At 61.1% G+C, this 22,684-nt stretch overlaps 3 protein-coding genes across 6 annotated transcripts; 1 reads left to right on the top strand and 2 right to left on the bottom strand.

The window, feature by feature from the left end:
* Positions 1-383: 383 nt before the first annotated feature.
* On the bottom strand, positions 384-3,910 carry NIP7 (nucleolar pre-rRNA processing protein NIP7). Its single transcript, XM_077831037.1, has 5 exons — positions 3,712-3,910; positions 2,854-2,940; positions 2,342-2,480; positions 885-1,025; positions 384-763 (listed from the first exon to the last, which is right to left on the bottom strand). Exons 1-5 carry the CDS (start codon positions 3,765-3,767, stop codon positions 644-646), a joined length of 543 nt encoding a protein of 180 aa, XP_077687163.1. The 5' UTR covers positions 3,768-3,910; the 3' UTR covers positions 384-643.
* Positions 3,911-3,979: 69 nt separating this feature from the next.
* COG8 (component of oligomeric golgi complex 8) lies at positions 3,980-9,893 on the top strand. Of its 4 annotated transcripts, none has more exons than XM_077831030.1 (6): positions 3,980-4,438; positions 4,602-4,809; positions 5,038-5,856; positions 7,812-7,819; positions 8,517-8,548; positions 9,586-9,893. In XM_077831030.1, exons 1-6 carry the CDS (start codon positions 4,110-4,112, stop codon positions 9,672-9,674), a joined length of 1,485 nt encoding a protein of 494 aa, XP_077687156.1. In that variant the 5' UTR covers positions 3,980-4,109; the 3' UTR covers positions 9,675-9,893. The 4 variants fall into 4 exon arrangements, with proteins under 4 accessions (XP_077687156.1, XP_077687155.1, XP_077687154.1 ...); XM_077831029.1 differs by lacking the exons at positions 7,812-7,819; positions 8,517-8,548 and adding exons at positions 6,215-6,383; positions 6,674-6,882 and having other exon boundaries at positions 9,557-9,893; XM_077831028.1 differs by lacking the exons at positions 7,812-7,819; positions 8,517-8,548; positions 9,586-9,893 and adding exons at positions 6,215-6,383; positions 6,674-7,355.
* A 3,944-nt stretch (positions 9,894-13,837) lies between these two features.
* On the bottom strand, positions 13,838-21,227 carry VPS4A (vacuolar protein sorting 4 homolog A). Its single transcript, XM_077831068.1, has 11 exons — positions 21,071-21,227; positions 19,059-19,170; positions 18,440-18,587; positions 18,067-18,128; positions 17,561-17,680; positions 17,142-17,298; positions 16,732-16,880; positions 16,117-16,198; positions 15,568-15,787; positions 15,183-15,323; positions 13,838-14,293 (listed from the first exon to the last, which is right to left on the bottom strand). Exons 1-11 carry the CDS (start codon positions 21,089-21,091, stop codon positions 14,192-14,194), a joined length of 1,314 nt encoding a protein of 437 aa, XP_077687194.1. The 5' UTR covers positions 21,092-21,227; the 3' UTR covers positions 13,838-14,191.
* Between the last annotated feature and the right edge of the window lie 1,457 nt (positions 21,228-22,684).

Below are 22,684 nucleotides of genomic sequence, written 5' to 3'. Positions count from 1 at the left end.
CTACAGCACCCACCTACACTGCTTCTGATTAGCCCTGGGTGTGTGGTTATGTGGTCCTCAAGTGGCACAACCCTGTTAGCTCTCCCCTGCGCCCCCCCCCCCCCCCCATACCCAGGTCTCTGTTGGGGAACAAGGCAGAAATGACCCGAGGGGAGGGGAGGGATCACTTTGTTCCTGTTGACTGAAACAGCTGTGTTCACCTCCATCTCCTGTGACACAGAACTTCCAGGTAGCCCTAGCACCCATGGAGGGAGTAGGTGGCTGCATGAAGGTAATCTACGCCCCTCAGCAGCTACTACGGAGACAACTGCCTTTAGTCTGAGAGCCTAAGAGCTGGTCCTGGGCAGGGCCTCGGCCCAAGTAGCTGAGGTCTTTCACTAGGCCACACCAACATGGGTTTTATTAGATAGAAAACAAGTTTTATGTAATCCCTGTCTCCTCTTCAGGCTGGGACAGGCAGACCCCAGAGATCACAATAGTTATGATTAAGTCACAGGTAGATTGGTCTGTAATCCTCCCCAGCAGCCTGCAGAGCCCCATGCCAGGAGAGCTCCCTGCTGCTGCTTTGAGTTCTGATTTCAAACACACTCCATTCTTGCCATGGGTAGCTGAATCCTCAAAGCTTTGTGCTGCTGGCTGCCCTTTAAGTCAGTGTCTCCTCATGCCGCACGTACTCCCCAACATCCGCCTGATGAAATACTACGATTGCCATGGGGTCCACTTTCCGGCAGTCCTGGGTAGACTTGGCCGCGACTCCAAAACCCTGGGGAATTGAGAATAGTGAAAGTCGGGCACCCACTTGTATTAACCCCCCTCTACTCAAAGCAAGTTCATCACCGTTTTCTGAAGAATGGTCCACTCCCCCTACCAGCACTGTTGCTTACCAGAGGAACATCGGCCATGGAATACACCACCACACCCTGGTACTGAGCTGTGTTCTCGGTGATGCGGCCTAGGCCAGATTTCAGCACGTGGTTCCCATAAAGGAAGGACTGCTCTGCTCCAGGTTTCACCCACACTTTATACTGCAAGAGAAAAGCACCCATCCTCAGGAGGCAGAGCAGTTGCTCACCCAGATCTTCACCAGTTAAACTTATTGCTGAACCTGCAAGGTTCCTCCTCATACAACTGGGCACAAGGGAAGAGACACAGGTGATACCAACTTATGAAGTAAGGCTCAAGTGGGGTATCTGGGGCATGGGAGACAACAGAGAAGACCTGTAACAGTTCATTGTTTCCTTATGCTCTTCATGCAGCCATGTAAGGGGACCAGAGGCTGAGGCCAGCAGGGGTTTGTGCCAGGGAAACTCACAGAAAACAGATTACTTTGTAGGTAGAGCCTCAGTATAAGGTAAGCCAGAAAGCAGAAAGTTGAGACTGGAGACAGTTCCAGTGCCACAAGGGGGGTAAATGGGGAGGGAAATATTAGCAGTAAGTAGTTAGTAGCACCCGAAGACCCTAAACGGGACCAGGGTCCTGGGTACTGTACAAATCTATTAAAGACACTCTCCATGCATCCAGTCTAGAGAGACAAAGGATAGGGGGTACGGGCAATATAAAAGCAAATGAATATGGGAAAGAATTGGTCTATCTTGTTTAGTTACAGGGTCTGCAGATATATTACACTCTTTTCCCACCCAGGCCCCTCGCACCAGCAATGTTCCCTCTAATTTTTTCCATCTATGAGTGGAATAAATTTTATGATGTGCAGACGTGCACCAACAGTAGAAACAAAAAACCTAGATATATTTTAAAAAAGTTAAATAGGGACAGCAAAGACAGGTTAGGCATTTTAGAACTCACATTTAAATTTAATTCTTTGAGTAGTAAGAGAAAAAAATTATGAAATGCACAAACCAGTCAAAACACTAAAATAATACTTTGAAAGAATAAAATTAGAGAATATATGTGCATTGCAGGAAGTACCAAGAAGTAACAACAACAATAATACAAGTATATGTTGGGAGGTGCGTGTGACACAGACTGTGTATGTGCTGGCTACTGGGAAAGTTTTTGAGAGATGCCCCACACTGTTTCTTTAAGGCACTCATGGAAAGCTCTTCTGCTCTGTCCTGAGCCCTGTTGTCTCCTCTCCCCTCCCCTGGTCTGCACAGCCAGCAGGAGGGTCCCGGGAGCAGCTGCAGAATGGAGCAACATGAGTGGAGGGGGACCTGAACACATGCTGCCACTGTGCACACTCTGCTAATCAGCTGGGCAGCACTTAAATCTCTCCTGTACTTCTTAAGCAAGCAGCTTACAGGGAACACAGCACACCAGTACTGCTAAACATGACCAAGGATCAGGTTGCTGCCTGAAAGCTTCTCCTTAGCAAGCCTCTCACCTTGGCATAGGGAGCAAGGTAATCCAGGGCAGTGACATGGAGCCGGAACTTCTGAGTCTTGGTGAACTTCCCAAAGCAGGTGCCCAGTGCCACCAGCTTGTCCCCAGGGATACTGGTCGCCACCTTCAAGATTCTCTCACTAGAAAAGAGCAAATGCAGCCATGTGATTAGTTCTCAGAGAAGCTCAACACCTGAAAGAGAAGTTATAACCTGCACCAGGCACCCCACTGTCAGCCAGAGGCACGATGGGGCAGGGCAACTTGGCTGGGGACCTGCAGTGCATGAATATCTGCCGTCACAAGAAGCATCAGCCCCTCAATCTCCAGGAAAGGACCAGGAGGCAGAGCGTGCTGGGGGCCAGTCCCTGCCCTGAGTCAGGGGAGCTTGTTAGGAGCCAGGTGGACTCCCACTGAGACAGCAGGGGCCCAATCTGCAGAACTAGTCACTTCAGTGGCAGCTGCGGAGCCTGCGCTTGTGCCCCGGGGACTCTGCAGCCCGGCTGCGCCACCCACCTGACATAGTAAACCCGGTCCTTGTGCAGGCGGAAACAGTAGGAGCCGTCGGGCCGGTCCACCAGCAGCTGGATGTTCTCGCCGATGCTGTGGGGAGAGAGACCGTGAGCGCTGGGCCCCGGGACGGACCACCTAGGGGCCTCCCCCCGGGCCGCCCCCCACTGCCCAGCCCCAGCCCCCGGGGCCAGCGCCACACCGCCCCCCACCCCGGCCAGGCCCCCCCTCCCCCGGACCAGCCCCCCACTGCCCACCCCCCCGGGCCAGCGCCACGCCGCCCCCGCCCGGGCCAGGCCCCCACCCCCCCGGACCAGCCCCCCACTGCCCACCCCCCCGGGCCAGCGCCACGCCGCCCCCGCCCGGGCCAGGCCCCCACCCCCCCGGACCAGCCCCCCACTGCCCAGCCCCACCCCCCACTGCCCAGCCCCCCAGGCCAGCGCCACGCCGCCCCCGCCCGGGCCAGGCCCCCACCCCCCCGGACCAGCCCCCCACTGCCCACCCCCCCGGGCCAGCGCCACGCCGCCCCCGCCCGGGCCAGGCCCCCACCCCCCCGGACCAGCCCCCCCACTGCCCAGCCCCACCCCCCACTGCCCACCCCCCCGGGCCAGCGCCACACCGCCCCCCACCCCGGCCAGGCCCCCACTGCCCAGCCCCCCGGGCCAGCGCCACGCCGCCCCCGCCCGGGCCAGCGCCACGCCGCCTCCGCCCGGGCCAGGCCCCCACTGCCCAGCCCCACCGCCCACTGCCCAGCCCCCCAGGCCAGCGCCACGCCGCCCCCGCCCGGGCCAGGCCCCCACTGCCCAGCCCCACCCCCCCGGGGCGGCCCCCCACTGCCCTCCCCCGACCAGCGCCCCGCCTCACTATTTCGCGAGCTTCTCGAACAGGGCCCGGGTCTCCTCCTCCGTGAGAGGCCGCATCGCCGCACCCGGCAGCTCCGGGCTCAGTCAGTGCACGGCTCCACGTGGGGGAGGGGAAAGCCCGGAACCGGAAACAGCTCTGGGCCAGTAGAGCCTGGAACATAGAGCGGCCTCCTTCCCGCCGTGGTGGGGCCGGCGTGCCCCGCTCAGTGCCATAGAGTCCGGCTGTCACCGCAGGCCCGCGCGCCGGGCTTGGGTTCGCGGAGCTGTAGGGGGCGCCAGAGCAAGTGTCTCCAGAGCAGCGGAGTTGCTGGGGGGGCCGTGGGTAGAGTGCCCCCCACACCATAGAGTCCTGCACCCTGTGCCTAGCGCGTAGCTGCGTGTCGTGGCGCTCTCCCCAAGATGGCGGCGGCCGGCGCGGCGCTGGAGGAGGCCAGCCTGCTGGCCTGGCTGTTCCGCGGGGCGCCGGGGCCGGCGCCGGGGCCGGAGCTGGCCGGGTACCTGGCGGAGCTGGCGGGGCTGGGGCTGGAGGCGCTGGGCCGCGAGCCGGGCCGACTGGCCGAGGAGCGGGCGCTGGCCGCCGCCCAGACGCGGCACTTGGCCTTCGCCCACTACAAGATCTTCATCCGCTCGGCCGAGTGCACCAGCGAGACGGGCCGCGGCTTCGGGGGCATCGAGCGCGGCCTGGCCCGGCTCTTGGGGCGGCTGCCCGGCTTCCAGGAGAGCTGCAGGTGGGCCCGGGGCGTTGGGCGCGGGCCGGGGGGCGCCCGGGCCCGGGGCGTTGGCGGGGCGCGGGCCGGGGGGCGCCCGGGCCCGGGGCGTTGGCGGGGGGGGCGCCCGGGCCCGGGCCCGGGCCCGGGGCGTTGGGGGCTGAGTTCTCCTTCCCTCCAGCAGGAGCTTCTTGCGGGACGCCGAGGAAATCGCCTCCAGCCGCCGCATGAACAGCCTGACACTGAACCGGCACACGGAGATCTTGGAGATCCTGGAGATCCCGCAGCTGATGGACACCTGCGTCCGCAACGGCTACTACGAGGAGGCCCTGGAGCTCGCTGCCTATGTGCGCCGGCTGGAGAGGAAACACTCCTCCATCCCTGTCATCCAGGTTCGTCCAAACAGTGCTGCCCATGCTGGAGGGGCTGCAGCCCCTGGGCATGGGATGAGCTCCTCAGATGGTGGCTGGCATGGGTCGCATGCTCCACGCAGCAGGTGGGGTCTTGCTCTGAGAGGAGTGTGCTTTGCGGGGTGATGTTTGGAGTTCAGGTTTGGGGCATGACGCTTGAAGCCATGGTGGGCTCTCTCGTAGCTGCCGTCTCTCTCTCCCTGGCTCTAGGGCATTGTGGACGAAGTGCATCAGTCTTCACAGCTGATGCTGAATCACTTGATCCAGCAGCTGCGCACTAATATCCAGCTGCCAGCTTGCCTGCGTGTCATCGGCTACTTGCGGCGCATGGATGTCTTCACGGAGGCTGAACTGCGCATCAAGTTCCTGCAGGCCCGGGACGCCTGGCTCCACTCCATCCAGGCCTCCATCCCTGATGATGACCCCTACTTCCACATCACCAAGACCATCGAGGCCTGCCGCGTCCATCTCTTTGACATCATCACGCAGTATCGCGCCATCTTCTCGGACGAGGAGCCGTTGCTGCCTCCCGGCGAGCATGCGGTCAATGAGAGTGCCATCTTCCATGGCTGGGTGCTGCAGAAGGTTTCACAATTCCTGCAGGTTCTGGACAGTGACCTCCAGCGGGGGGTGGGCAGCCGCTTGGACTCACTGTTGGGTCAATGCATGTACTTTGGCCTGTCCTTCAGCAGGGTGGGGGCTGATTTCCGGGGCCAGCTGGCGCCAGTATTCCAGCAAGTTGCATTTGGCACTTTCAGGAAGGCAGTTCAGGAAGCTGTGGACAAATTCCAAGATGAGATGAACTCCTACACACTGATCTCTGCTCCAGCTGTCCTGGGCAGCACCATCCCTGTAGCAGTGCCAACCACCCAGCCAGGAACCCTGCAGCCTCCCATGGTGCTGCTGGACTTCCCACCTCTTGCCTGCTTTCTGAACAACATTTTGGTTGCCTTCAATGACCTGCGTCTCTGCTGCCCTGTGGCTCTTGCCCAGGATGTGACGACTTCCCTGGAGGCTGCCCTTGGCAAGGTGAGGCAGGCACCTTAAAGGGCATCGCCGTTTCTCTCTATCTCAGCTTTTTGTACTGGGTTGTCAAGGATGGATCTTGCGGTTCCCTTCTGCACTCACCTCCCGCTGGCTGAATGAGCACCCTTCCCCTCCCCTGCATTTCCCCTACAATTGGGCAGCTGAGTCAGACTCGGGGTCCAGTATCAGAAGATGAATTGTGTAGGGCAAGGTGGTGGGTCAGTGGCTGCTCTCCAGGGCCAGTCCCATCACCCTGAGCAGCTTGGGGAATGTGAGGCTGTTTGGTGCAGCTGCCAAGGGTGGAGGTTGCGGGATGAGGAACTGAAGGTGCTTACGTGCGCTCTCTCTCTCCTTCCTGCAGGTGACTAAAACAATCCTGGCTTTTCACCGGGCAGAGGAGGCGGCTTTCAGCAGCCGGGAGCAGGAGCTTTTTGTTCAGTTCTGTACAGTGTTCCTGGAAGACCTGCTCCCCTACCTTAACCGTTGCCTCCAGGTCCTCTTTCCCCCAGCCCAGATAGCACAGACCCTGGGTAAGAATTCCTTCTTCCCTCAGCAGAGAAGTATGAGGGAAGTGCCTGCTTTCATGCAGAGCCAGGGCGGATCTGCTGAGCAGGTTGGGTCCCAGAGACCCTTATCTTTGATCCCTTCACTGCCCTGCTCTGGTTCCCATGGGACATCTGTTCACTGGGGGAGCTCTGAGCATTTCAGGCAAGTCCAACAGTCTACAGGGATCCCTGCCTGAGCTGTGTGGTGTTGTCACTGTCCCCATGTCCCTTCCAGTTGGGCTCTGGGTGAGTTAACTCTCTGCTCTCTTGGCCAGGAGTTCCTCCCACTCAGCTGCACAAGTACGGTAGCCTTGGCTGTGTGGATGTGAATGTGATCAAGGAGCCACTCGCCTTCATCCTGCCAAAGAGAGAGGCCGTGTTCACTCCAGACGAGGAGAAGGAACTGGCCCAGGAGACCCCAGCACCTGCAACAGAAATTCCAGGGCCAGAGCAGGGAGTAGAACCCAATGCGCAGCTGCCTCCTGTGGCTGGAGAGGAGAGCAGTGTGAATGCAATGGCTGTTCTTCACCCTGATGACCCAGTAGCCAAAACCTAACAGAGGGAGGGGACTGCCCCAGCTTGCCCTCCGTGCTGCGTGCATATACTGAGTTATTCTGGCCTTCCGCAGAAGCCTGTGGGAGTCTTGCACGTAGAAAGGTATTGAACAATGGCACTGAGTGTGGGGGTGTAGATAGAGATGAACAGGAGCATTGGCTGCGTCTGCTGATGGGAACTGCACAGAGGATTACAGGCTACATCATCTGTAACTACTTCCTTGGCTTCATTGTAACCATCAAGTGTGGGCAATGGCCCCTGCAGGTCTCCTGGTGCTGTCCGGGTGGAAGGAGGCTGGGCATAAAGAGAGTGAATGCTTTCTGACTTCGAAAGCAGGTTCAATGATGTACATACCTCTGGAAAAGGCTGATCATTGTATAAATAAAGCTCATGAGTGTGTTCTATGGTGCGCCCGCCTTCCCCCCAGCCCTGGCTGCAAGCAGCTCTCCCCCAGCCTGACAAGCACTCAGCTGTTGAAGACAGTGACAACTGCTATTACCCCCTTTGAGCTCAAACCTCTGGTAGCTCAAGAGGCAACCGTCAGAGAAAAATCTGTGTATTTTTCATACCGCTGCAGCTTGCGTGGAGCGGGAGGAGGTGGAGTGGTGTACAGGCCCATCTCCAGGCATGGCTGAGTGGGGTAGGAGCTGGTGCTGGTCCTTGGAAGGCTCTCAGATACCTTTGTGTTTCTGGAACCTTCAGCTTGGGGCTTAGTCCAGCACTTCTCACAGTGTGGGGATCCCTACAACACCTAACATCCAAAACCCAGCGGGGACAGCTTGTGCCCCCTATTGTATGGGGGTGGGTTCCAGGTGTATTTTGAGCCCAAGTGGGGAAGGGACTGGTAGCTTAGGGCAGGGCTGGGGGTTGTAGGCAATTGGAGGGTAAGAGGCATGGGTAGAGAAGGTATGTTCTGGGGCATGCCCCTTCCCCCGCCTGTGGTTTCCCTGTGCAGCAAGGGGCCTATGATGCCCTCCTTTGGGAAGTATAGTGCCATGGGCAACATGTGAGGTGGAGAAAGGCCACCCAGCAGCCTCTGTTCAATGTAGCAGATCTGTCCCCTATCTTCTGTTGCGGCCAGGGCGGCGACACCCCATCTTCCCCACGCTGGGGCTCCTTCCTGGAGGCAGACCTGCGGCATGGGCAGGAAGTGACAGGGAGAGCGGACAGGCCCATCAGCGCGGGGCCTGGATGGATCGCCTTGCTGCCCCCAGGGCAGGGGCGCTCTTGCTCCCCGCGGAGGGGTGCTCTGCCTGCCGCGGAGCCGTAGCGAGCGCCGAAGCCGCGCGGCCGCCCGCGGTGGATTGGAGCCGGTGAGGCCGCCCGCGGCCGCCAGGGGCTGCGCTCTCCCCAGGAGACTACAACTCCCGGCATGCTCCGCTCCTTCCGGTTGGGCGGCCGCTGGCAGCGAGAGGGGCCGCGCCCGGCGGGCGCTGGGGCCACGGGCGGAGCCCGCGGGCACCAGGCCGGCTCCTGCTGGCAGAAGCTCCGCCGCCGCCGCCCTAGCCGCGCGGGTGCCAGGCGGGCCACCCCGTGCTGCGGGCCGCGCCGCCCTGGGCCCAGGGCCTCATCCGGGCGCTGGTGCGGGCGCCGCGGCGGCTGCCCTGCCTGGGCTGAGCGCGGGGTGCCCCCGCAGGGCTTCGTGGCCGAGCTCCCGGCGCGGCTGCTCCTGGCGCACAGGCCGAGCCTGCGGGAGGCCCGGCAGATGGCCCCGATCCCGCGCAAAGTGTTCGCCAGCCCGGCCCTGAGGGCGCTGGGCGCCGGCCTGGGCTCGTTTCCCGAGGGCTGCGCGGGCTTCGCCGCCTGCGTGCCCCGCTGCCGGGCGGCGCAGCTGTCAGGCAGGCTGGCGCAGCCCTGCGGGCCTCCCGGGAGCCTCCCGGGCGAGCATCGCCCTGCTTAGCGTGGCCCGCATCTCAGTGGAGCGAGCCTGGCCCGTGGGCACCGCCCCTCCCATTCCCAGCCCCCCGCCCCCGTACCCCCCCCAGCCTGCCCTTCCCATCACCCGCCTTCCTGGCTCAGCCCACCTCGCCCGTCCCCTTTCCCTCCTCCAGTCAGCCTTGTCCCCGCTCCTGTCCCGGCCCCTCACGCCATCCCTGTGGCAACCACGAGCATTGCTGGGCAGCACTGATCTCCGTTCGGCCCCCTGGGACCAGCCCCATGGGACCAGCCCCCTGGCCATAGGCGCAGGCTGCAGGGTGCTGGCCTAGTCCGGCCTTCTGGCAGGTCCAGTGGGGCAGCAGCCCCGTTCACTGAACCAGGCAGCCGGGACAGACACAGATCTTTGCTGTGGTAACTGTGCAAGTGGCAGGGGCTCCTGCTGGCGTGGGGAGACCCCCGTTCTGCAGTGCTGATCAGAGCGGGAAATGGCCTGGCCTTCATCCCACCCTGCCCCTAGGCAGGGCCCAAACACCTCCCACTCTGCCTGTGAGCAGCTCCTAGACAGGGTGAGGCAGCTGGTCCTGCCGCGTGAGCCCTGCCCTGAGGGGGCTAGGACATGCTGTGCCTAGCCAGAGCGGTGGTTGGTGACAGCTGTATTGGGAGCATGGGGGCCTGATGCTCAGTGTCTCACCTGGGCCATGTTTGCTTCTGCAGGCCTGAATGAGGCAGGAGATGCCGTTTCTTGGCAGGCAAGCGGGTGGGCGGCCCGCATCCTCCAGCATGAGATGGACCACCTGCAGGGCATCCTGTACATTGACAAAATGGAGAGCCGGACCTTTGTGAACACACGCTGGATGGAGCTGAGTGCATGAGCCCCTCGCAGCTGAGGCTGCTGTGCCCAGAGCAGGGGACTGGGTGCTGCATCATGGGCAGCTGGAGTGACCAGCTTGGGTTGTAATGGGGCTAGTCTTCTGCTCTGAGTGAGGGCCAGATGGATGCACTCAGAGCCTCTGGAGGGAGGAGGAAGCTCTCCCACTGACAGCAAGGAAAATAAATGTGTTGCACAGCTCAGCTGCAGTCTGAGAGCCTGTGGCCAGGTGTGGGGCCAACCTTCCCCTTTCCCTCTGATACTATGGCTAACACTTTCTCCCTGCTGGGAGCCGGAGCTGGCAGACTGCTGCATCTCCTGTGCTTCCCTAGCAGCCCCTGCCTAGGGCTGTCACCTGGCTGCACAGGGGAGGCCTGTCATACTGGTTCAGGTTTGCCCATCACTTGGAAGGGTAGTTTTATGATGTGCACCCCCAGGGACCACACTGAGATTAACTTGTTTGCCCTTCTGTCAATGCACTGTGTGAAGCTCAGGCCTTAGGGGGAAGGGCCAGTGGATGTCGCCTTCCCTCCTGTCAGCAGGAATACTGTCTCCTCCTGCTGGGAGAGGTGGCTAGCAGGTACCACACCAGTGCTGGTGCCTGCAACCGGTTGCTATCCACAGTGCCAGGCCTCTGTAGCAGGGAAGGAACACGATTGCTGAGCCACAGGCCAGGGAGACTCATCCAGCTTTATTACAGCAAATATAGAGAAAGTCTTTCACAATTCCAGCCAGGGTTCCTTTCCACCCCACGTGCCTCACCTCCTGCCACCCACTATCCCCTGCAAGCTGGATGAGGGCAGGCCCACTCCCTGCTCACAGGCTAGGCTCATCCAACTACCTGTGGCAGCCAATACATAAGAGAAGCCTGACACAGGGCAGCTCCCCTATGAGCTGCAGACTCTTCCTGGCAGAGGGACCCTAGCAGGCAGCTGTCTACCTGGGCAGGGGCTCTCCTGCTATCAGCCTGCAAGGCCTTAGCAGGAGTTCTCTTCCCTACAGAGAAGCCAGACAGCAATTGAATGAAACACACATGTTCCAGGAACAGGCCATCTTAGTGGAGAGCAGAGCTCTTCCCAAGAGCCACATCTGCTGCAGACATTTCATTACAAGATGCTGCTCAAGAGCTGCACACGTTGAAAACAGCCCCCCGGAGTGCTAAGCTCCCATGTAAATCCAGCCCTCAGACGTGGACGGGGTGAGCCCCATTTCCCCAAGGCAGCCAGTGGCCAGCCCAGGGCACAGTGAGCTGGGTGGATGGGTTGGGAATTAAATTCAACTAAAAGGGCAACGTGAGACTATGGTCATGGAGCTAAAAGAAAAACATTCAGGTTACAAGTAGCCTATGGGCAAACACCAGCCGTGACAGCCCTGCTGGGCTAGCCCCTCTGCTGGGCAGCTCAGCATTGGGCGCTTTCCCTGCCCATTCTGCACCCCCCCCCCCTCCCCCCCGCCAGCACCTCTCCAGTAGGCAGCTGTGCAAGCTGATCCACCCCCACAGCAACCTGCCTGGCTGGGGCCTGAGCTGAACCACCCAGGCACATAAGGCAGCAGCTTGGATACTGCAACCCCCTGACTAGGCAGCAGTAGGTGTGGCGGGGGGGGGTAGATGGAGGTGGGACATTAGTTAAGCACCGGGTGCCTCAAGCTGATGCAGGGGCCTTGCGCCAGGCACCACCCCCACCTCCAGGCTGGCTACAAGCCTCCGAGAGGGACTGACAGTAAAACTGGCCCCAGAGGGTAGTGGGGTAGGAAGAGCAATTGCTGCTTTTCTCCTCCCCACTCCACCCCTTTAGTGGCACCCAAAGCTCTAGGAGATGTGCCAGATTTGGGCAGGGGTGCACCCTGCGTGGCTGAGGGAAGGGCCAGGGGTCAGTGGGGTTTGCTATGGGCCTAGACTTTGTCCCTGCCCGTGCTATAGCCAGCATGAGGTGGCATTAGCAGGGGCCAGCCTAAAACCCCTGCATTGGCAGGACCCAGACCTACAGCATGGTGCAGAGGAAAGTGCGTGGGCAGCACCCCTGTGCCTGTGGGGGAGGCCCCTCCCTCCCAAAAGGTTAACAGCCCCTCATCCTTCTCAGTGACTGGTGTGGTGGCTCCTCCAGGGTCACCCCAGAAACAGCCAACAGCAGCCAAGAACTCATGGCACTGAGGTGAGCACAGCCCTCAGGCTGCAGGACCCAGAACATGGCTTGGCTCCAGCAGCAGGCAACATGACTCCAGGGCCCTTACTGGGACAGGCCCGAGGCTTTGGCTCAGAAGCAGCATCACCCTGCCTGCTTTCACCAAGCCCAGCACATGGGAGCCCCTTAAGTCCTGCTCAGCATTGGCAGGAGGTACCAAAGTGCTTTAGAGACTCGTTCCCCCAGCCCTGCATTATCCCTGTTTTACAGAGCAGCAGCCCCAGCGCTCAGTCTAGACTCAGTAGTTCCTGGCTCACAGTCCTGTGCTCGCAGTACTCACTCAGTCCCCAGAGCCTGGGCCCAGCTTCCCGCAGATGGGGGTTAAAGCTTTCTCATGGCTGTCACCCCAGCCCTAGGCAGAATGGCTGGGGCCTTTCCATTTGCCCCTGGCTCACCTGGCCCTGGGAGGGGCAGGGAGTCTCTCACTCCAAAGAGCTGGCTGCAGATCTGAGCACTTCGTGAGGACACAAGCTTTTGTGCTCCAGTCAGCTGATCTGCCAGGCCCCAGCGCTGTGAAGCAGGCCTCTTGTAGGAGTGGTGCTCTGGGATCCTGCACGCAAACAGCAGCACGGAGAGACCTGCCCCCATGAGCTCTGGAGCACGGCCACCACCCTGTTACTGCCAGCAATGCTGGCTACTCCAGCCCATCTGGCTCCCACCCAGTGAGTGCAGATGGGGACTCCCACAAGCAGGCTGCAGCCAGAGCACACAGCAGGTCACTGCAATGGGAGCAGAGATGGCCGGGGGGGTTGCTGTACCAGCCAGGGCGTGGAATTAGCTTATTAGGCTAACGAAGCTCCTCAGATCCAGCGCTGGGGCTTGGCACTTGAACACTCCTATGAGACGAGAATCGGGCGAAGTAGGACAGGGAAGTACAGCAGCCAAGGGGCTGCGGATTGTCACGCCCCTTTGGAGGACATAGCCCTCAGATCTCCCCCTCCCCGTGACTGTTATGGAGCCACTCTTGCCCCACATCCACCCCTTCAATTCTTATGGGGATCCTCTAATGCCAGCAGGGTGGGAGGGTGAAGCTGAGTAGCCCTGAGCTCTGCGGCAGGGCCTGCCTTTGAGGGGCCTAGAACCCCAGCTCGCAGCAGGAACGAAGCCTTAGTAATCCAGGAATTGATGGGATTGGGGGCTGCAGCACACAGGAAAGCAAAGAGCAAGGCTCACAGAGGGGATGAAATACCAGCCTCCTGGGGCACTGTACAGCAGGCAGGAGCGGTCCCCCAGCCATGGAAAAGCAGCAAGCCGGGGAGGACTCCCTTGGACTTCTGTTGTGCAGAGCAGCTCCTTACTCCCTGTGTCAGCAGCACTCCAGACGAGAGATCTCCCTGCCATGAAGGGGTGCCAGGAGCAGACACCAGCTAGCCAAGGAGAGACACCGCGGCTCTGCCCTGCTACAGCAGGGCCTAGCTCAGGAGTTCTCAAACAGGGGGTTGCGACCCCCCAGGGGGTCGCAAGGTTATTACATGGGGGGGTCTTGAGCTGTCAACCTTCACCCCAAACTCCACTTTGCCTCCATCATTTATAAGGGTATTAAATATATAAAAAAGTTTTCTTAATTTATGGGGGGAGGGGGGGATGACACATGCAGAGGCTTGCTGTGTGAAAGGGGTCACCAGTAAAAAAGTTTGAGCCACTGGCCTAGCTGGAGACAAGGCAGCCTTCTGACCCCCCCATGTGCTGCAGAACCTGACCCTAGCTGTGCATCCAGATCCCTTTCCTGCTCGCAACATAACAGGCTGGGTAACGGGAGGGTGCCTCAGCACCGCTTCAGCGTGGGGCCATTTCAGTGGGGGAGCCTGGCACATGGGGCCTAGCCCAGGGGCTTTAGTCCTTCCACACTCTGAGGCAGAGGAGGGTTACACCCCGCACGGCTGACCTCTTGGTCAGTGCGATCAGTGCATCGGCATGTGGGCTCAGCTGCCCCAGGAAAGTCCTGTTTTGGCTGGTGAAGCTTTTGGATAGTTTTTATTTTTGTATAAACAAGACAAAACAAGCAGCATTAATTTAAAAAAATTTAAAAAAAAAGAGAAAAAAGCGGGAAGGAGAGTTGGGGGGGGGGGGGGGGGGGACTGGGTGGCTCCTGGGCTCTGCTCAGCCCCTTCCATAGGCTGGCAGGGCAGTTCTGCTGTGTAACGTGCCAGCTGGGGGCCCACAGAGAGGTGGGTTTGTAGGAGCTGAACATTAGCCTCCCCTTGGCACCGTCCACCTGCCAGCACGAGGGCTTTGCAAGTGCAAACACTGCCGCTGCAAGAGGTGCCCTGCCAGCCCAGCCACCCCCACACACCCCACGGCAGAAGCTTTTAACCTTCCTGTCCAAAGTCCTCTGAGAATTTCTTCACCTTCAAGAGGTCCTCGGCGTTCACGGTGGGGCGGGTGGTGGCCAGCGAGCGCAGCATGTCTGACTGCAAACAAGGGGAGAGGGCAACTGAGGCCGAAGTGCAACATCAGAGTCTGCGTTGCTTTTACCTGGACACCCTCGGAAATCCTACCCAAGTTTCTGGTTGTGGGGGAGAAGCCCAGGTCTAAACACCCCAGCCCAGCCCTAGCCAAGGCAGTGGAGCTAGTACCTTTCTGTCCTGAACAACAGGCATCTCCCTAGAGGGTCCCCCAGGGCAGATGCGTGGAACGGAGGCCTGGGAGCCAGGACTCAGGTTCGATGCTGTTCCTGGTCTGACCTCCAGCTCCGTGCATTCTCCAGTCTGTCCCTTGGGACGGCCATGCTTACTGACCTCCCAGGGGTCACAGGTGGAGAAGGACGATTTCCTCTTCCAGCAGGCATAAATCACAAGGAGTCCATGTCTGCTCTGTGGGTTCCCCTGCCCTCCCCACTCCAGCACATGACACTGCTGCCCTGGCCACTCTGCTGCCCCAGCTCTCAGCACAATAGAACAGTCAGGGAGAAAGACCCGGGGCTCTCAGCCAAGCATTCCAGATGGGACAGTTGCAGGAAGGCTGCAGGCAGAAGGAACAAGCAATCGCTCAGGGATGCCCACTGACCCTTTCAGCTACATGGGTTGACTCTGAAGCCTAATGACGTCAAGGTGAATATTTTACACTGATCATTTCACCAGGAACATCCAGCTACTCTGGGACAGTGACTTTGACCAGGATAGCACCTCTTCCCCCAGCCCAGCAGGAAAGCGGGAGGGCAGAGCGAGGCTGTTTGCACCAGCAAGGGCTCTGCTGGCCTCAGGGGTATTGCACGCTGACTTGTGTCACTGGCCAAGTGATAGTCGCTCTCATCCCAGCCACCCTCTGGCCCAGCATGTCTGTTCCTAACGAATTACTTACCATGCAGATCACTGGCTCCAGCAGCTTGTCACTAGGCACCTCCATCCAAGTCATCTCAATGGCCCCAGGGTCTCCAGGCGAGCATGGGGTCAGAAGGTCATCTACGGTTATGCTGGGATTGGTTCGAGATGGGCCTCGCATCTGCAGCATGCCAGAGAGGAGGTGCACTGAGAGGGCAGATGCCAGGGCTGACTCCCCTACCACTCATGGGGGCCTCTGCCAGGGGCCCTTTGAGGCTGGCCTGGGGGACTCAGGAAGGATCTCAATGTGAGGGTGCAGTGCACACCCGGGTGGCCATGGAGCCCCCCTCCCTTGCAGGCCAGCGGCCCCAGACTTGGGTGCTGGAGCCCTAGGGGAGCGGCAGGTCCTGCACGCCTGCTCTCACCTTCTTGAAGTGCGTGGCCGACTGCACTTTGCGGACAGGCTGCATGAGAGCGTCACGCACAATGATGCTGATGTCAGCTCCCGAGTAGCCGTCCGTCTTCCTGGCCAGCTCGTGGATGTTGGCCTCTGTCAGATGGTGTGATGTGTTTCCCAGGTGCAGCCTAAACATCTGGGCTCGGGCTGCCTCCTCCGGCAACGGGATGTAGATGCGCTTCTCAAACCTAGGCACCGACAGTGGGCAGAGCAGGTGAGCGGCCGCCCTCATTCCTGCCAGCAGCGTGCGGTGCAGATCACCGCAGCACCGACAGGTTCCAGTAAGAGCTGCAGGCAGGCAGAGCGAGGGGCCTGGGCTGTTGGGTGGGGCTGGGGAGCGCTGAGGCACTCAGTAATGTTGGTGACAGACCTAAGCCTGCCCTGGGGCAGACCACACTGTGTTCTCTGGGCCACTCCCAGAAGGGGGTCAGTGGCTCCTGGCACATTCAGTGTGGCTGCCCTGAGCCAGGCAGAGGAGAGCAGCTCTGGCTGCTGGTTTCCAATAGCTCCCACTCACCTTCTCCTAATGGCCGAGTCTAAGACCCAGGGGATATTTGTGGCACCGAGGACCAGGGTCCCGTCATTGTTATGACCAACACCTACCAGGAAGAAGAAACAGCGATCAGGGAGCAGGCAGGACTGACTCCTCGGAGGGGCCGGAAGAGTGCCGCGGCTGGAGGGTGACAGTCAGGGCCGGATTAATCACCTGTGGGCCCCGGAGCCTGGACCATGGCCCCATCCCCATGCTCTGCTCTGTCCCCTGAGGCCCCGCCCACCACTCCCACAGGGTGGAGGGGGCAGAGGACAGCAGATGGGACCACAAGAGGAAGAGACAGAGTGGGGGTGGAGCCACTTCTGAGTCTGGGCCCAGCATCATTCCAAACCCAGTACTGCCAAGTCAGCCAGCTGCCAGTCCAAGACACACCCTTAGCCCAAGCACCCATCAAGGCTGCCCTCGGCAAAGGGAACGAGCAGGCTGAGGACTAGAGCAGCTCCTCGTTCTTCACTTCTCCAGGGCTGCTATGGCACCATCTGAGCCAGCCAGCCCCACAGTGAGTGCCAGCCGGGGCTGAGGAAGGGGTGAGTTCTGGGGGGCCAGAGCTCACTCGCCCCGAGCCAAGGCCCCACCCACCCTGCATCTGCACCAGGAACTCCGTCTTGATCCTGCGGCCAGCCTCGCTCTCGTTCTCATTCCGGGAGCCGCACAGAGAGTCAACCTCGTCGATGAAGATGATGGAGGGTTTGTGCTGCCTTGCCAGCTCAAAGAGATTCTTCACCAGCCTGGGGCAGAAAGACCTGGGGTCAGCGCTAACAGACAGGCAGCCTCCCCTCCAGCCCTGACCCTGCAACCCACACACGCCCCCTGAGCGGGAGAGCGAGGAGCAGCACCTCGGGCTGCAGGCAGGGAACTCCCCCGACTGTCACTGCTTAGCTTGTTCTCATTTACCCCACTGCATCTGGAGTCACTTTCCTTGGGAGACACACTAGTGCCTGTGACAGGTGGGGCAGCCTCTGAGCAGCGCAGTCCAGCCGCTAACTTACTTCTCGCTCTCTCCCAGCCACTTCGACATCAGGTCCGAGGATGACACGGAGAAGAATGTGGAGTTGTTGGCCTCGGTTGCCACGGCCTTGGCCAGGTACGACTTCCCCGTGCCAGGGGGCCCAAAGAGCAGAATCCCACGCCATGGGGTGCGCTTACCTGCAACACATCACGCACTGAGCAGGGGCAGAGCTGGCCAGTTCACATGCACCTCGCTGCTCAGGGCTCTGCTAGGGCTGTTGGCCAAGGAAGTTTCTGGGCTCTGCTCAGGCTGGGGCCTGTAGTACTCCAGATCCCAGGGCGCAGTCTCCGCATGGCACCAGAACTGGTACCACAGGGGCCATGGTCCCTCTCGGAGGGAGCAGCAGCCAATCCACCCTGCCCCAGCCTCACCCCCGAGAGCTACTGCAGCAACCCTCACCTGTGAATAAGTGTGGGAATTTAATGGGTAAAATCACAGCCTCCTTCAGAGCCTCCTTGGCGCCCTCCAGGCCAGCCACATCGTTCCACCGCACGTTGGGCTTCTCCATCACAATGGCACCTGCAAGAGGAAGGCAGCTCTCCCTAGCGGGACAAGAGACGACAGCACTCCCGCCTAGGGGCTCGCCTGAGCCTCCCTCCCCCCACGGCGCCAGCTGCCAAACTCCATCCGCCCCAGCCAGGCTGTCATCAGGCATAAGGGACATCTCCTTTTCGCTAGGGCTCACGAGGAGTCTCCAGTGCTGCCCAGCGGCCACAGACTTAGAGGAGGAGGCGGCCCTGCAGCCCCTCATCCTGCGCCAGGAGTGGCTCGTCTATAGCCCCACAAACCCTGCACCAAGCAGCATGCGCCAGCTGCTTCCCAGGTCAGGAACTCCACCAGCAGGCCTTGCAGCGCAATGCCGTGCTCTCAGCCCCCGCGCTGGACTCTGCATTCAGGCCTCTTACCCATCAGCTGCTCCTGCAGCTTCTTCTTCTCCGGATTCTCGCCCTCGCTGTCACTGTCGCTCCTGTGGAGAGGATGTGGTCATGGTAAGGCCAGCGAAGCCCCAGGTCCCGCTACTGGGGGGAAGTGAGGATCTGGCCTGGCTGTGCCAGAAGGGTCGAAGCCTCACAGTGCTGGCTCTTGCCAGCCCCAACAGGAGACCCCAACGCTCACTCACAAACTACACAGTGTGGAGAGGGAGAAGTGCTGGTTTGAAACCCACTGCCAAAGTCACTCCCAGGAGAAGAGGGGGCACCCAGGGGCCTGGGGCTGGCCTCTCCCATTGTTACAGGGCAAGAGCATGTTTAGGGGGTGCAATGGAGACTGCACACATACCCCTTGCTATCATTTGGAGACTCTTTGACAGGCTTCTTGCTTTGTTTGTCTTTGTTGCGTAGATAATCCTTCAGCTTCTCTGCCCGGTCCAGGTACTGCACGCACTTCGCCCGGATGCTCTCCTTCGCCTTGTCACTGTGAGCCTCATCTGTCAGGGCACCCAAGACAGTGAGCAGCTCTCCATGGGCACGGAGTGAGGAGAGCCCTACAGCACCCACCCGTTTAGGACCAGCAATGGGAAGAAGGGCTCTCTTCGGGGCCATGAGACGCCACCAGCTCCCACCATGCGGGCAGCTGGAGAGAATCCACCAGGAGAAGCTGCCCCTAGAGACAGATGCAGCCAGGGGAAGCCCCACCTCCCTTTGGATAATCCTGCAACTTCAGGGTTTCTGAGCCCAGCTCTACAGTTAGATCATTCCCCAGAGAACGCATGCACTCATGGGAACTCTCAGCCGGCCATCTGGCTCTGCAACAGGTGCAGGCTGATCTCTTGGGGGATGCGCTATTCTGGGCAGGCCTGACTCCCAGCAGGGGGAAATGGGAAGAAGGATCCCAAGAGGAATAGCGAGGGAAAGATCTTACACAGGCCAGCAATGCAGGAGAGACGAGCCAGACTCACATTTGATGGCATGTAGAAAGTACTCCACTGCATGCTGGTACAGCCGCAGAGCCTCCTCATAGTTTTTGGCCTTATCCTCCTCAGTCGCTTTTGTTACCAGATCAATGGCTTTCTGCAAGGAGAGAGCACCGCTCCAATGACACAGTTGCCCCAGGGCACAGGAGAAGGAGCTATCAATGAAAGAATAAAGAGTTTCCCACAGAGGTAACAGGTTTTTGCACACTTCTGAGAAGCAGCAGCTGTGCCCAAAAGCTCCTGGCGCCTAGAGTCATCTCCTCTTTCTCATGTGAGCCTTCTGCTCACACACAGCAGACAAAACTCACAAGCAGCTCCTGGGCTGGACAAAGCCACCGATTTCAGAGAGCAAAAACCAAGCCCAGACCCTATCTCCATTTGCCAGGGCAGGGCAGCAGCTCCTGTGCCACTGTGACCTTTGACCAATGCCACCACCGAGCATGGGAAGGAGAAAGAGATGCACCCTGGGGGCCTTGCAAGGAAAGCCCTGTCCACCTACAGAAGTTGTGGCACCTGTTTAGTGAAAGCAGGACAGCTCCCTTATGTGGACAGTTACCCTGGTATATATGTATTTACACCATAGCTATTCTTGCACAGGAAGGGGGATACGCTGTCCGGTAACAGCACCTTCACCTCACTATAGGGTTGCCCTGGTACAAGCGTTTTGGTAGAAAAGAAAGAAAGAAACAGCCCAACTCACACATGATACAAACACGGGGCGCAGACCTCCCACTGCCCACCGGCAGAGCGCTCAGTCAGCAAGAGCCACCCCAGAAGGCCAGGGGCTGGGCACCCGCTCTGGGGGAAGCTGAAGAAACAGCCCCTGCCCACAGCCCCTTCTCTCCAGGGCACGGCGACGCCCCCCAGGCGCTGGGAGAGGCTGGCGGGCCCCAGAGCAGGTGGCCAGGCAGCTCCGCGGAGGGGCACCGTACGCCGGGAGAGCCTGCTGCTGGGAGAGAGACCCGGTGCCAGGTCCCAGCAGGGCCAACGCCACACCGGGGCGCGGCTGCGAAAGGGCCCCGGCGCCTGGCCCGGTCCCAGGGCACCTTACCCAGGGCCAGTCCGCAGGCAATGGCTGCTGCCGGGCGCTGCCGTGCCCCCTGCGTGCCCAAGCCCCACGGATGCCGGCCAGGGGCATCTGCCTGCGGCCCACCCAGGAGCCGGAAAAGCCCCCCGCAGCCTGCACCCCACCCACGGCCCCTGGGGCTGTCGCGTCCCGGGGGCAGGACCCCTCGGCGGCCCCCCCACCCGGGCCCCAGGCCCACAGAGCGGGGGGCGGGGGGGGGGGTGCCGGGCCCCAGGAGCCACAGGTTCTGCCGCGTGAGGAACCCACGGGCCGGCCGACACGGGCAACGGGGCCCGGGGGAGCGCGGGCGGGGGGACCCGGGGGGGGCGCCGGGAAAGGCGGCGGGGCAGGGGGAGCGCGGGCGGGGGGGCCCGGGGGGGGCGCCGGGAAAGGCGGGCGGGGAAGGGGGGGCCCGGGAAAGGCAGCGGGGCGGGGAGCGGGGGAGGCAGGCCGGGAAAGGGGGGCCCGGGGGGGCGCCGGGAAAGGCAGCGGGGCGGGAAAGGCAGCGGCGCGGGGGAGGTGGGACGGGAAGGGGGGGCCCGGGGGGGGGGCGCCGGGAAAGGCAGCGGCGCGGGGGAGGCGGGCCGGGAAGGGGGGGGCCCGGGGGGGGCGCCGGGAAAGGCAGCGGCGCGGGGGAGGCGGGCCGGGAAGGGGGGGTCCGGGGGGGGGGGCGCCGGGAAGGGGGGGCCCGGGGGGGGGCGCCGGGAAAGGCAGCGGCGCGGGGGAGGCGGGCCGGGAAGGGGGGTCGGGGGGGGGGGTCCGGCCGGGCTGGGGAGGCGGCACAGGGCGGGGCGGGGCCGCGCTGGGGCCCGGTCGAGGCTGCCCGGGGCCTCCCGCAGTCGGCCCAGGGCCTCCCCGCGGCCCGCAAGGCGCGGCCTGGACACGGCGCGGGGGCCGCGATGGCCGGGCCCGGCTCCCCGCCGCCCGCTACCTGCAGGGTTGACGTGGTCATTGCATCGCCGGTGCCGCCCGAGTCCCCGGGGCGCTGCGAGCGGCCTGGATCCGGCTCCGGCGGGCGGCCCCGGGGCGGGCGCGAGGCGGCGGCGGCGAACCGGGACCCACCGGCCGCGCAGCTGCGACGCGGGGAGCGAGAGCGGCGGGGCCCCCTGCAGGCCGCGCCGGGAACTGCAGCGAGCGCCGGGCGGGGCCCCGCCCCCCCCCCGAGCGCCCCCCAGCCCCTGGCACCCCAAAGCCTGCCCCCCTCCAAATAGACACCCCACCCCCACCCCCAGCAGGGAGACACCCGCATACCCCCCTCGCCCCACAGAGTCGGGCCCAGTCGCGCTCTGCAGGGCTTTGTTTTCTGTAGGTGCCCATGACCCCCTCATCCCCGCCCGCCCCCCCGCACAGAGCCCCCCCGAGGGATGGACCCAGCCCCCCCCCCCCGCACAGAGCCCCCCCTCCCAAGAGATGGACACAGCCCCCCGCCTTCCCCTAGCCTCTCCCAGAGTTTCAGTCTAAAGGAGCCATTAGCTCATCTCCTCTGATCTCCTGCGTTACAGGGGGCGAGTCACGTTCACACCCCGTTACCTCTGTGCTGAGCCCAGTAACTTGCGGCTGGCTAAAGCCCCCCCCAGAAAGTCGGCCTGGCGGATGCTGGAGATGGAGAACGTACTGCTTCCCTCGGGCGTTTGGTCCGGGGGCTAGTCTCCCTCCCGGCTCATACATCGAGCCTAACTTTTGTTTTCATTGGGTTGGCTTCCGCCCGGGGGTTTGTTACAGCTTCCTCTGCTACACAGCGCTTCAGGAGACAGCATCTTCTCTGGAGATCACTGAGCCACGGTTTTTCCTTGGCAGGTCCCTGCGCGGGGAGGGAGGTTACCAGCCTCTTTACTGACACAAAGAAGCCCAGGCTTTGCACTCTGTTTCTAAAGTGGCATTGTTACCGCCTCATCGCTATCTGCCTTGAACCAGGAGAGCCCCCTCTAATGGACCGTGCTACCCCCACTTTGGCATTTGGCCGCTAGAATGCATACATCCATTCACACTCAGTCTTGGGGCTTTAATAACCATGTAGAGTCTAAGGGACACCACAGTGCCCTACCTTTCCTTTTCCCAGAGACAGAACTGCCCCGCCTTCAGTGGGTGAAACTTGCCTGGGCCCAGGTGATTGTCTGTACATGCAGGCCTTTCCATGGTAGGCAGACTCTTCCATTGTTAAACCCTAACACTTTTCTGAATACTGCGTTGTCTGGGTGAGATTTCTTGCCACCTGGAACATCACAGCAACAAACAGATGCTTATTGGGCCATGGGCCTCCCAACAGAGCCCCATTCATCCAGGGCTGCTTTAAGGCATAAGTTCTGTAGGCCAATACCTAAGGTCCTAGCTCCTCCAATCATGTGCTTATGTGAGAATTTCAGTTTTAACAAAAAACAAACACACACACACTTTCTTGCCCTCATGGGGGAGAAGAAAAGCTTGATGTAACTGATGCAGGGACAGTTCTGTGAGCCGGCAGAGAGCCCATGTTTCAAATGGATGAATTGCCTCTTGAATCTCAATGGGGCATGAACACCACACATCCACTGTTGTCCTGGGGGTT

This window comes from Eretmochelys imbricata, chromosome 12, assembly GCF_965152235.1.
Source record: "Eretmochelys imbricata isolate rEreImb1 chromosome 12, rEreImb1.hap1, whole genome shotgun sequence".
In the NCBI taxonomy this organism is placed as follows: domain Eukaryota; kingdom Metazoa; phylum Chordata; order Testudines; family Cheloniidae; genus Eretmochelys; species Eretmochelys imbricata.
Note: the sequence above shows the minus strand (reverse complement) of the source record. Positions and strands in the feature narration are given on the sequence as shown.

Excerpts from the sequence above, each read along its gene's own strand:
- NIP7 (XM_077831037.1), bottom strand. The coding sequence starts at position 3,767 with ATGCGGCCTCTCACGGAGGAGGAGACCCGGGCCCTGTTCGAGAAGCTC. Across the intron at positions 2,481-2,853 it reads GACCGGGTTTACTATGTCAG|TGAGAGAATCTTGAAGGTGG; the intron begins GTGGGTGGCGCA and ends GCTCTTTTCTAG. Across the intron at positions 764-884 it reads CCATGGCCGATGTTCCTCTG|GGTTTTGGAGTCGCGGCCAA; the intron begins GTAAGCAACAGT and ends TCAATTCCCCAG.
- COG8 (XM_077831029.1), top strand. The coding sequence starts at position 4,110 with ATGGCGGCGGCCGGCGCGGCGCTGGAGGAGGCCAGCCTGCTGGCCTGG. Across the intron at positions 5,857-6,214 it reads TGGAGGCTGCCCTTGGCAAG|GTGACTAAAACAATCCTGGC; the intron begins GTGAGGCAGGCA and ends TCCTTCCTGCAG. Across the intron at positions 6,384-6,673 it reads CCAGATAGCACAGACCCTGG|GAGTTCCTCCCACTCAGCTG; the intron begins GTAAGAATTCCT and ends TCTCTTGGCCAG.
- VPS4A (XM_077831068.1), bottom strand. The coding sequence starts at position 21,091 with ATGACCACGTCAACCCTGCAG. Across the intron at positions 18,588-19,058 it reads CTTTCTACATGCCATCAAAT|ATGAGGCTCACAGTGACAAG; the intron begins GTGAGTCTGGCT and ends GTGCCCTGACAG. Across the intron at positions 15,324-15,567 it reads CGGCCACGCACTTCAAGAAG|ATGCGAGGCCCATCTCGAAC; the intron begins GTGAGAGCAGGC and ends GGCATGCTGCAG.